Raw genomic sequence first — 13,200 nt, forward strand, 5'->3', positions numbered from 1 at the left:
TTAAAGCTAGTATTTCATTATAATGGTGGGGAAGCATCTGTACGAGTACTAAGCTTATTTTGGTAATTTTAATCACTGTCTATGAGGATTTATGTGGATTTACAGGCTGAAGGCTTTTTTCATAATTAGAAAGATAAGTGAATCCTTCGTGAGCAATAGGTAGCCAATAATAAATGCAGCAAAATCAGTAGACACTACAGGCATAAGTTACTCCAAGGTGCTGCAGAAATATTACTTTGCTTTCAGCAAACAAAACAAAACAAAACAAAACAAAACTGGAATTAAGTAAGTAACACTTGGAACTAGGGTGAACGAATGCATATCAGATATTGTTACTATTTGATCCTGAGTCACTTGCATAGGTCTATAAGAAAGGACATTAGAAATTTGAAAAGAATTTAGGTGCAAACATTGCTATCTAAACTCTAATTCAAAAGATGGTGGAATAAGTATCAACTAATAAAACAGATACTGAGGCCATCTTCTTCCAGGCAAAATTATATGAAAAGATCATTGAATACATATGTTTCCATAATTTCAACTTCCCTTCCTCTGAAATTGTAATTTATATTAGTGTCTGTTTCAATAAGCCAATAAGCAGTAGGTACTATGGTGTAATATTATGTTGGTAAAAGTTAAAAAAAAAAAGAAAAAAATTATCAATTTCTCCAGTGTAGAAGAGACCACACTATTTATATTGGCAGCTGGACACCTGCAGATGGGGAGTTAGAAAAGGCCAGGGATTTCTTTCCCAGCCTTGCATATCTCTGGAGCAGGAGTATTATGGCTGATTAAGTTGTGATTTTCTTAGGTTCAAAACCTTTGGTCTTTTCCTGCTACCAAACATATTTCTTGGTGCTACTGACTGCTCAGGAAATGCAAGTGGATCTTAAAGAGGGCAAGGTAACTATTAGCATTTATTAAGCTCAGCTGAATAAAAGAGCACTGTATCTGTAGCACATAGGGGATGATTTGGGTCATGATATATTTTAGATTAGTTATTATGTTCTACTTGTGTATTCTTTTCTCCGTCCCATAAGATCTACTTTTCTGGATTATTGTGAAGATAATATAATTATGTATATGAAAGAGCTTTATCAACCATTATGAATTACAGTCTATGAAAATGTCCGATTTTATAAAAATTTGAGAAGACATCATCATATACAAGAAATAGCAGGGACTTGAGTGCTAAGCAGAGTCGGATTCAAATTCTACTACCATGCTAGGTGTTGGGGTTACAACAGTAAAACAGTGAAAATATAGTTGAGTTCTTTTATGTAACACATGAGTCTCAGTTTCTTCTTCTATACAATGGTGAGAAATAATTCCATTCACGGTTTTTGTGAGGGTTGTGCAAAAAAAAAAAAAATTTAAAGTATCTCATGGTACTATGTACATAGTAGATTTCCAATAAATCCTAGTCTTTATTCTTCTCCTATCAAAATATTTATTTTTTCTACCATTAATCTGGATAATAAAAATGACAGTTTGAACTGACATTTTACAATATTATATTTCTCTTTGATAACATAAAATTTCAAGACATTAGCTAAGCTCAATCACAACAGAACACATCCAAAGAAGCACATTGAACCATCAATAACGTCATAGGAAGTTGTCTTAAATGCTTTTTGGAGAGGCAGTGAATAAATGACAAATGAATAAATGAATGAATGAATGAATGAATAAGTAAATAAATAGAGAATACTAATAATTTATAATTTAACAGCTGACTTATATGCCTTAGATGTTCTGGTTATAAATACTATTAAATTTTTTACTAAATTAGAGTAAGCATCAAAAGATGAAAATATTAAAGGAAATTAAATTTATTAAACTAATTTTGTGGTTTTCTTTATTTACATTCTGTTAGTATCAAAACACCTTCTGTAAAATTACCATAGAAAATATAATTTAATATCTATAATACAGAAAGACTATATTTAGCTTGTAGTCCATGAAAAATGTACAGTACTTGACCTGGAATATAATAAATATGAAAAAAATAGAAATATTCAAAACACATAGCAAAATCTGGGAGAGTCTTTTCTTTTTATCCACATAAATATTCACTGTGTAAATACTTCAAGTTCAGAGTTCTTCAATCTTTATTCAAAAATAGTTATATCATTTAAGTAGTTTATTACAAATTTGTTTAAAAGAAAATTGAGAAAAAATTATTAGATATGTTTGGTAGTCTAAAAAAAATAATCCAAACCGAAAAACAAATAATTTGCTCAGTCAGGACCTCAGGTAGTGCCCTTTTGTCAATTACCATAATGGAGGGATGGGGAGGTAGGAATCACAAAAAGGTGCCCTCTCTGGGTACATAACTTGCAAGAAGACAATCTCAGTGTAACAGAGAAAATACAAAAATGTGCTCCTTTCTTCTAATTACAAGAGGTTAAGTCTTGCCAGCAGAGAGTGTGGGGAAAGGGTCTGGATTTCAGCCCATGAATGTTCCCTGGGGAGGACACCACCTATACAAAAGTATGCTGCAACTCCATACCCAGTTCTTAACTGGTAATATGTGAAAACATTCATTTAGATTCCTTAGGACACTTCATTTATTCTTTCTAGGATACCCCAAAATCATTTACCACAGTACTTAACTAGAGAGAGCCAGTGTTATCATTCAGGAATTTTATGAATAAAAAGATAGCTCCAGGATTTTCACAGGAGAATGAACAGTTTTTGTCAATTTTATCTACTGAAATATTTTTATTTTGATCTTACTCTATATTTTAGTACAATTCTCATGGCTAACAATCATTTAGAGGCTGTAATGATATCTTAAATAGCTGCTACTAATTTTTATTATCTTAAGTGGCAAGATGAAAGTGCTGTAATAGGTTTTTATGTATTTGTAAATCAAAGGAAAATAATTTTTGCCTATCTCCTCTCCTGGTGAGAAGGGTTCCAGGAAACTGAGCCTCAATCATAGGACCGGTTATCAACAGTTAGTGGAGAATCTGAAAGGCTGCACCTTAAGAAAGGTTGACTCTAAAGTTTGGCAGAAAAACCAAACAAATTTTCAAATTAAGGAGCTATGCAGAAGAGATGTACCTGAGCCAAAGGCAAAAGGGCAGAGACTTAGATTGGAATCCATGAAAGGAAGTAGAGCATGGAGTAGTCTTGAAAGTGATTAAACATCCAGTAACCAAACCTGATAATGTTCCTGCAATAGCAGCAAGGTAGCAAAGTTGTCCAGATGCTTAAATGTCTACAGTTTACAGGGCTTAAACTCATCATTTGGGTCATAAAATCTTTTGGGGGCAATGGAGTAGTTGCCCTGTTTATTTCCATCCCTTGCTTTCTTTCTTCTCCCTTTTATTTATTTATTTTTTGGTGTGTATAATAAAGTATTGATGAAAATTCGTTTTGAGATAGACTATTTCAATACTTGAATTACTATTTTTGGGGGGCCTGGATGGCAGCTTGTTTATTTATTTATTTATTTGTTTGTTTATATTGAAGTATACTTGATTTACAATATTGTGTTAGTGTCAGTTGTATGCAAAGTAATTCAGTTCTATATATATGTATATATATACTGAAATGTATATATAAATTTTTATATATATTCTTTTTCAGATTCTTTTCCATACTTGAATTATTCTTGGTTTGCAAGTTAAGGTAGTTTCCAAAAAGAATTCCTTTAGGTCATCTCTGTGCCCAACTGAGTAAGGTTGCAATGTCTCCAAATATAACTGCAATATTTCTGTTACAGATCATCTTAGAGCTATAGTAATAGTTAATGAATCGATTCTATAGGGTACCCCCCAAAACATCAGGAAATTAATATAGCAACACAGAGGTACCTAATTTATATCTGGAGAATAATTTATACATTGAGAAACAGTGCTTCAAGTGTATTACCATTTTTCAGACACTGAATATATCTATATTATCCTATAGATTGATGAGAAAATAGGACTAAAAACTAAGCAAAATAAGGGGTTATCCATATGATATAATTTCAAGGGGTTCAAGCAATAGCTTCTTTCATACCAAGATCTCTCAAATCTGCTCACTGTATTTTGAAATTCTATGATTGTATTTTAAGGGTTTGATTTCTATTCAATTACCAAGCCCTCCAGGAAAGGTATCTATTTAAGTTGTGATAGCTCGTCTGTTCCTTAGCACAAATAAGTTTCAAGAACTTTTTGAACACTGGTTTTGTTAAGGCAGAAGATGAAAGCCCTGGGCATCTAAGAGGACATGAAGAACAGACTAGAGGCTCCAGTGAAAAGGGTCTCACTGATGGTCGTGTGCTGGAGCCGACTTGTACTAGCTCATGAGAGCTGACTATTCTCAGTCCCAATTCTGAGTTCATTGATGTCAAATTACTACTTTGAAATTGGCCAGAGAGGGAGTGCTTTATCACTGACATAGGTAAACACCATAAATCAGTCATTTTTCTCCCTGGAGAGAGTTACCTACACAATACTGGTCCTGTAACAGGAGACTGAGGACAAGGAAAATAATTTTCAAAAGTTTTCAATTAAGTTAGCTTTTTTTTTTCCCCCAAAGTGATCATGGGTGATAAAAAAGCTGTGAATTTAAATGTCTCTTTAATTTTATTACTCTCCTCAGAGTAGGAAGCAAACTATACAGAGTTAGGGGCTGTTATTAAGGCTAATTTGACAATAAAACATGAGTTTGTGGTCTTATAACACTCACTTTTCTGGGATGGGAGTTTGCTCCATATGTTCATTAATTTGATTAATAGAAGAGTGTTTGGAGGCTACCATCATTTTGTTATCCTTACTTTTGCATTGCTTTTTTTTTTGTAAAAACTTACTAGGTTAATGACTACATTAATAATATAGTCATAATGACATATTGTGTGAAAATGACTCATTAGTTTCCATCGAAAGGTAACTAAGAGTGCATTAGTCAATTTAAACAGGTAAAATGTGTATTCTCTGTTTTGCCTGAATAAAACAAGCAGAAATGGTCCTTTGACAATGGAAATGTTTCCTCTTACAGTATATTCTCTTTCAAATAAGCCTATATTTTCATTTAAAATCATGTGAACTTTCCACTTTTCCATTAACCCAGGATGAGTAAAAAGTTGCTAGCTAAGCTACAAATTTGTTTCTCATGTTTTACTTCTGCGTAATATTTCCTACAAAAAAAAATGGGCTAAAGAAGTATTTAGAAGTGCCAAACACTTAATTTTCATTCTAATTTAGGACTCCATGTCTTTTCCAAAGGAATCAACTGAAATCCAATAATAATTTCTTTGTGTGTGTGTCTCTTTGTTTTGTTCTTTTATTTTTATTATTTCTTTCACTTCATGAGGATTAAAACTGTAGTTCACATCCATTCTCAATCTCAGCTCTTGTACTCAACCAGCATTTATTTAATCTTTTCTTCTGAGAATTCCTTACTTATAGCTAGTTCATTGGTACATTTAAGGCTTAGATTAATTGACCATAACTGTGTGGGTTTATTTCTCAGCTGTCTATTATGTTCCATTGATCTATGTGTCTGTTTTTATGCCAGTACCATCCAGTAATAATTTCTAGTTCTGTTCTCAGAATGCATCAGCAAGAGAATAATAGGGTGGTCTCCAAAAAAGTAAAAAAAAAAAAAAAAAAAGGTATATATCAATACATACATATACACACACAAAAGAAAGAGAAGCAAAGAATAAAAGAAAATGAATAATAAGAAAAAATGAGTCTTAAAGCAACACAAAAAGCCATGTACCTGCTCAATCCAAAAAGTAAAGCTGTTAAGCAGGAACCTGATAATCAATCTAGCTATAAATATTCATTTAGCAGCTAAGAGTTTGGGCTCTACATTGTTTGCCCTTGTGCTTTTTGGACTCCTGAGAGTCTATAAGCAGGGCCGTATGTACAGCCCAAACACATTACGTGAACAAACATTAATTGGCTTTGGTATGCTGACACATGTAGGGCAGTCCATACTTACTTTCTGAAGAGGTAGTTCTTGTAGATCAAATTTAGACTTAGTCTGCAAGTTTAAAGTCATGCTTCTGCCTGCATGCATTGCTGAAATACCTCCATAGGGCAGCATGCCAAGGTTAACTGTGCTGTGTTTGTAAGCAGCATTCTGAGTAGAGGAAATAATCATGTGACAGGATGTGAACACATGCTCAACAAACTGATTATTACATGAACATGTTTAAGTTTATAACATTTAACTTTAAGCAGGCAAACAGTAACTTTCCTTTTTAAACATGCACTTGATCAGACAGAAGCATACAGTAAACAGTGTTAGTTATGCACATAATGAGTACCATCCAAAACTACAGAAAAGACGAAAAGCAAAGATAACATTCATTTTACATTTGGTGCTAACTCAAAGGCATAAAATCTATCTCTTATATATCATGATTGTAGTGACTTTGGACAAATGTTCATCAGTGGCGGTCTATTAATTCAAAAATTTCAAACAGCAAGGTCTTAATCAAATTTTGTCAGCTGCAAATCTTATGGTCTCTTTCACATTGTGAGATTAGCACATACAAATTAGCTTAGCTTAAAATTCTGCCTTAAAACTAATACACTGAAAAGTTAAAGCCAAAATCAGTTGCTTTTAGTTCTCTGTCTATAGGCATAATTATGGCAACTCAGAAAAAAAGAGCTCATCAAAAAATCATACAATCTGACCAGTGGATGATTGAATTTGCTTATTAGTTTAGTTAAACCAGTCAACTTGTATGTGAATCCAAATATTCTAACTTTTTTGTTGTTTCTTAAAAATTACATTTTAAACTGGAAAAAATTCATAATGAAACTAAAGGAACTATGATTTGAACTATTAATGCTATTTATCTGATATACCTAAATACCTATAGAACATTCTAGTGATATTTGCATTGTAGCTACCCTTCAGTAGGTGCATCTAAAGTTATTCCAAGTGTCTGATAAGTAGTTTGTTTTTTTCTGCAGAACTTCATTTAAAAATTAAAACATTTTGTATACCCTGTCATCAAATAGTTTCCATCAGTACAATCTCTACTTTCCACCTATCATGGACATGTAATAATTGACAGCATTTGGCCCTTTTAAGTAATTCTCTTAATTTGGAAAAAAAATCTACAGAAGTTAACTTAGTATACTTTTAAAAACTGAATATTATTGAACATTAACAGCAGGCAGCTATTCTATTCTGAGGGCATTATTTGCAAAGAAATGATTTTTAGCACCAGAATTCCATCAACTGAAAGACTATTATACTCCTGATGGTGTGCTGTCTACTAATCATATTTGTTATGGATCCCTGATTATTTCATCCAGAGATTTTTTTTTTCATTGTCACCATGCCAAAACTGAAAAGGACACTGAACATTTCAATCTAGCACTTGAATGATTCCTTAAGGGTTAAAATGACTCCAGTCTAGTGCTCTCTCAGCTCCTATGGAAGAGTAGCAGTCTTAGACATATGGGTTCATGTTTTCATTTATCTCAGTCAAATGGGGCTATATAGTGGAAGCATGAGCCTTGAGATAAAACCAAAGGAGAAAACAAGCATCTTTAATCTAGAGTAGTACTTGGAGCTGCCTCTCCAAGGTCAACACCGAGCAAGATCTTTAACCAACATTACGTAGAACACTTAAGCTTATCCAATGTCCAGGCTTCTAGGCAGTTCTCTTTTATAAGGAATGGACAAAGATCTTGTAGTTTCTAGTGTAACTATTTGATTTCCAGGGTTCAAATCACTCAACTAAATTTCACTGGAAGAAGCACACTGTGTCTGGGGCAATCTGACTTTGGGCAGAATGTTAAGAACAACAGTACAGAACTATTTTTACATAACAACTCTGTGTTCCAGCACCCTGAATTTATCTTGCTTTAAGTTTTAAGAAAGATACAGCCTGAATAGCTCAGTAACTCAATTTAGAGAGGGAAAGAAAAGTTACTTGGAGAAAAGAGGAAGAGCTTTCAAGATTTGATAGCTTGAAGCAATATTCTAAGGTAATTTAATTTCATGGAATTAAATGAGAAGCTATTGAATATACATTGAAATTGCTCTGAAAAATGAAAGACAGACTGAGGGAATTATAAAGACGGAGGATATGTGAAGACTAATTAAAAAGGGAGGTATTGTCACAGTAATGGAAAAATACATACAAATTTACTTTTAGTTATCTGGATCTGGGACAGGCAGGGCCTCCAGACTTCTGCTGATCCAATTCCCCCTTCCCCAGTCCTATTTTCCTCCCTCCAAATTCCTGCTCCAACTAGAGGAGTCACCTACTTTTCAGTAGCTCTGATCAAAGGAAAGGAACCATTTATTTGGGAAACCAGTAAATAAATGATGGTACCAAGTGCTTAAAATTTTGTCTTTTCTTTTTCATGCTTTGTTTTCACTCACTCTTCTGTTGCCTCAAATTACTAGTCATTGTATATATGCTCCAAAAAGCTTCTTATAACCTTTCTTGGCTAGTTCATCTTACCCTGTTACGTATGGTCGTGTCTACACGAGGCCAGAGTTCCCAAACTGTACTGTTTTATTTGGCCCCAAATATTTTCGCCCTCCAAGTTATCTGTCTACATGGAGGGTATAACTTGAGGTAAGGCATGGTGACAACCGACCAGGTGTCTCCCACTGACAGCCAGTCATGAGGCTTTGATGAGGCTCCCTTCAATGGGACTGAGCACACCTATTTGAAACAGACATTCTGATGAAATACTTTGCAAGGCAGAACCAGTTTCCACATTGAGAAACTAATACCCACACCCACACTTATTAGTTCACTCTTTCCCTATAAATAATTGTTTTCTTGTCATGTAGACACGACCTACAAACAATATAATTATTTTAAAAGAGTACACCTGAAAACAAAATTCAGCATTAAGAAAATATATAATAAATGCAGTGACCTGTGTTTTTAGCAGGACACCAAATAAAATAAAACTATTGAGTGAAACATTCTAATGGTATATTATTACCCAGATCCCCAATTTACACTGAGCATTTAAATCTAGAAAATGAGAACAAAAGGCCTTATTTTCACAAAAAGGACTTTTAAGATTCTAAGGTCAATGCAGAGTACACAAAGCCCTCTACACCAAAGCCGCAAAGTATCAATACACTCAATGGTGATGGTCAATTGATCATAGTTCTAGAAAATGCAGACTTCTCTTGAGAGATACAAACAACAACAAAAAGTAATTCTAGGCCTTATACAAGTTTTTTTTTTTTTTTCTCTCCTCAATTGCTATGCATTTCATGATTTGTTGTGATTCAATTTTTAGCTGCATTGGGATTAATGTCCCCCCCTTTTTTGCTGCAATATACACACTAACTTGTACGTTTGTATTCTTTATAAAGACATCATCTATTTTTGTTGTCTGTAGTATGATTTGAATTTAACCATTTCTTTCTATATGAAAAACAACATTCTAAATGGCAGGATTTCATTGAGTAAAATAATGTGTATGAGGGCATTCAATCTCTGCTTATTTTATTTTTCTGTTTCTTGCTGAGAAGATTATTGCTTATTAGAAGTAATAACTTTAGTAGTCCCATAGCAGTAACTATATGCAAATTGTATAAACAAATTAGGTCGGATTTTAATATAAGTGAGTCTGTGCAGAAAGGGGTAGAATACTCACTTTTTATAGATTCAATAAAAATCATACTCTTTAGGTCACTAGAGAACAGTTTTGTGTCCTAGGAGATGCATTTTGCCTTAATGGCTAGAAAGCAATTGAAGCACTATCCCATATAACAGAGTCAAATTCTTTCTTACTAACCATATTTAGGATAGTTTTGATAAATAATTCACCTGTACATTGTGAACTCTCAAAGAGCATCAAACAGTATCCATGAAAAACTATTATGATCAATTTCCCCACAATATAAAGATAAATAAAATGCTGATCATCTATTCATTCATGTAGTTCATGCTTCACTACATGTGCTTAGAAATGCCAATAAAGTAAAACTAAAGGCAGGAGGGATATTCTTACAGAGAAATGCCAAACATACCCTGTCTAACCTTCTAGCTTCTATATGTCTAAGCAGCTGTTGTCTCCAGTCTGCAGGCATTTTACCACAGCTCTCCTCTCCCTTCACAGGAGTAGGCCTCGTCTTTATATCACTGTTATCTGATGGCTTGTCACCATAGTTACCCAAGTTATAGTCAGATGGTATTTTTTCCAAAAGAGCTGCCATAGTAGGCCTAGCTGAAACTGGCCTGGTTTGGGAGGCACCATAACTCTCTGTACTGTAGCTTCTTGCAGACAATGGCCTCCTTTGGGTAAGGTTTTTAACTGGAAAACTTCCCGCCTGAGCTTTCACTTCTTGATATGAAGGGTGTTCATCTTCATACCTGCCATTCCTTTTCAGGAACTGGGACTCAGTCACTGAAACGCTGCTTTGGCGATCCAGACCTCCCCTATATGGAGGTCTGCCGTACCTATCATTCGGAGGCAGCTCATGAGGTTCACTGACCCTTCTAAACATGGCCATTTCTGTGGAACTTGCCAGGGAGTCAGCTCTTCTCAAGAAGCCTGCCCTGGCACCTTGGCTTGCAAACTGGGCATTTACTACAACATCCTCATTAACAGATGGCTGAGAAAATGAAAATATTTGCTCCATCGGTGCGTATCCTCTGTAAGCTCTAGGACTAACCAAATCCTTGGTGATGTTTTTTCCCGGCTGTTGCACGTACTCAGAATTGTGTTGAAATGGGGGTGGTATCCTCTTTTCAGCTTTAACCTCCACTGCTCCTTGGGGATTGAAGCTTTGGTCAAATTGATAGACTTTTTTTGTCATGGAAGCTTTTTGTTGTTGTGGCCCTTTACTACTTCCATAAGTGAGCATCTCGTCATCCAGCATCGGGACTGACTGGCTTCGAGACATACTGGACATACCATGCTCTGGTCCTAACATTTTGTCAGGTCGTTCGTGACTTCCTAAGTGATCACTCCCAGAAGCATAGTTTTCTAATGGTATATTATAAACCTTGTATGTGCCAATGTCAATCTCATCGATACTCTGTGACTTCTTGAATTTATTGGACTTGATGTCTTTCATTAGTGGGGAAAGCCTCTCTGTGCTTTTGCTAATTGAAATAACACCTTTAGAAGACTCTGGGCGGCAGTGGATTTGAGAAAAGACATTACTGAGACTCCTGTTGGGATTAGAATCATGATACTCCCATGGTACTCCTGGAGAAAAAGGACTAGGTATTTCAGCAGATTCTTTTATATGTTCTTTCCTTTCAGGCAGTGGGCTGGTGGTAGGGGTTGTCTCTAATTTGGAAGGGAAAGCAGTCCTGTCTTCAAAAGGACTAGGGGTTCTGGTCCAATTCTGCCAAGGATTGGAAGGAGGCACTTCTGTTTCTGGTGTGTGTCTGTGTGTAGACTGCTCAAGTTCCAGGGGAACACCAACAATCCTATCCTGCCTAATCAAAGGCCTGCGTCCATGAGAAGATGTGCTTCTAGATTTTGAACTCAGGAGAGGATTATTGTTGGCATTCTCGCCTGTGGTTTCCTCTGCAACAAACCCGGTGTTATCATAATGTGAGCCATCAGTCCAGTTGTCAGTGAAAGTGTCACTCAATGGCAGCCGGTCAGGACGCTGTGGTAGATTCCCTGGGGGGACAGCCTCCCGCTGGCTGAGCAATGGCTTTGCATCAAGAGGCTGTGGGAAAGATTGTGCAATCCTGTGAACACAATGGGAAGAAGGAACATGAAAATGAGGAAGATCTGGGTCTTTGCCAGAAAGAACAAGCAGGCAAGAATACCACCATCCTTTGTTCAACTGATCATTCATCCACACCTCAATTATGATTGACGATAGCATTATTATTCCATGTCCAAAAAAAGTCACCCCTTTACCCTGCTCTAACTTTTATTTCTTCTCAGTTATCATTACCTTCTAATATACACAGTTTACTTACCTATTATATGTCTTGTGTCCTCTGCTAGAATGTAAACTCATGAGGGCAGAGGTTTATTTCTCTTCAGGCCTAGCATAGTGCTTGGCACATAGTAGGTACTAAGTACATATTTGTTGAATGAATGAATGAATAAATGAGTGAATGAAAGAAATATAGATATTTTTAGTAATGGTCCTGAAACATGTCTGATAATTAGAGCTACCTGATTCCTGGTCCCCATCTCTGGAATTTCTGATTCAGTACATTTCCAAACTATTAGTTGAGAGTACATTTCTTATCAATGCTTCTCATATCTAATGAACCCAAGTTGTCTTCAAATAACATATTTGAGGGCCAGGTATTGGAAGACAGTAAACCCATTGTATAGTGTATGCATTCACATATCTTTTTCTAGAATGTAAATTAAATTAAATTAAATTAAATTATGAGTTCTGGTCATTGGCATGTTTATTCTGGTGACCACAGTGTCTCTACAAGATGCTCATTTTTCTAAGTTTATTCTAAACCGTTTGCACACTAATGATATTGAATTATATATCTTTTATTAAAGACTTTTAAGTGCTTTTGCTAATTGAAAAAAAGTTCATTTAGAAGGCATCTTCCAAAAGTACCTAAATTAGTCTCAGCTTATATAACAAATAATAAATTTACAAACTGAAAGAGTTAAGATTTTTATCATGGGCATCAATGAGTAGAAATAGTTATCCATCAATTACCAAAGAATATATTGTTAACAGTATTGACATTATCAGTAAATTTAAGTGAAAGTCATTGACTACCTATATCATATGACAATTTTTATTTGCTATTTGTACTGTGAAACATAGCAACCTGTTACAAAACAAGGGAATCAGCGCTGGGTAAATACTACTTCACTGAGTCACTTTATTGACCTCCGTGGCTTTTGATTTTAATATATCTGTAAAATGGAAGTAATATAGAGTAAGAGCCATTTTGGAAGGATTAAATACTTTTACTTACATTCTAACTTTTCCAGGTGGTGATAAAATGATGATGATGAAGATGCTGATGAAAAATTTATTGAATGTTTACTCTGTACTTGGCACATTAGTGCTTTCCATGAATCTTTCTTTAATTCATAACACCATTTTGGATGGTGAATGCCCAAATGTGTCACTATTATGTACTGAGGCAAACACAATTTTTGATTTTCGATTAAAAATTTTTTTGGTTCTATCATCTCAATCTGTTAATGTACTACCCTCGCTCCCGTAAACAATGGTTTTGCTGTGTAAAATGGATTTATCCACTCTTGGAAATCCCAGGGGGACTACATTTGCTTACCT

The 13,200-nt window shown here is 34.9% G+C and overlaps 1 protein-coding gene and 1 long non-coding RNA gene across 5 annotated transcripts in view; one reads left to right on the forward strand and one right to left on the reverse strand.

Annotated features, from left to right (window-relative positions):
• Window positions 1-13,200, forward strand: part of LOC308612841 — a 156,982-nt gene that overhangs the window by 90,815 nt on the left and 52,967 nt on the right. The window lies entirely within an intron of this gene.
• Window positions 1-13,200, reverse strand: part of LRRC7 (leucine rich repeat containing 7) — a gene marked incomplete at its 3' end in the record, with an annotated part of 507,551 nt that overhangs the window by 73,415 nt on the left and 420,936 nt on the right. Inside the window, exon 21 of the mRNA XM_081225604.1 lies at window positions 9,976-11,656. Within this exon, the coding sequence (XP_081081730.1) occupies window positions 9,976-11,656 (1,681 nt within the window). The remainder of the gene's footprint in view (window positions 1-9,975; window positions 11,657-13,200) is intronic.

The sequence above is a fragment of the Mesoplodon bidens genome (assembly GCF_964165515.1).
Source record: "Mesoplodon bidens genome assembly, chromosome: 2".
Taxonomy (NCBI): Eukaryota; Metazoa; Chordata; class Mammalia; order Artiodactyla; family Ziphiidae; genus Mesoplodon; species Mesoplodon bidens.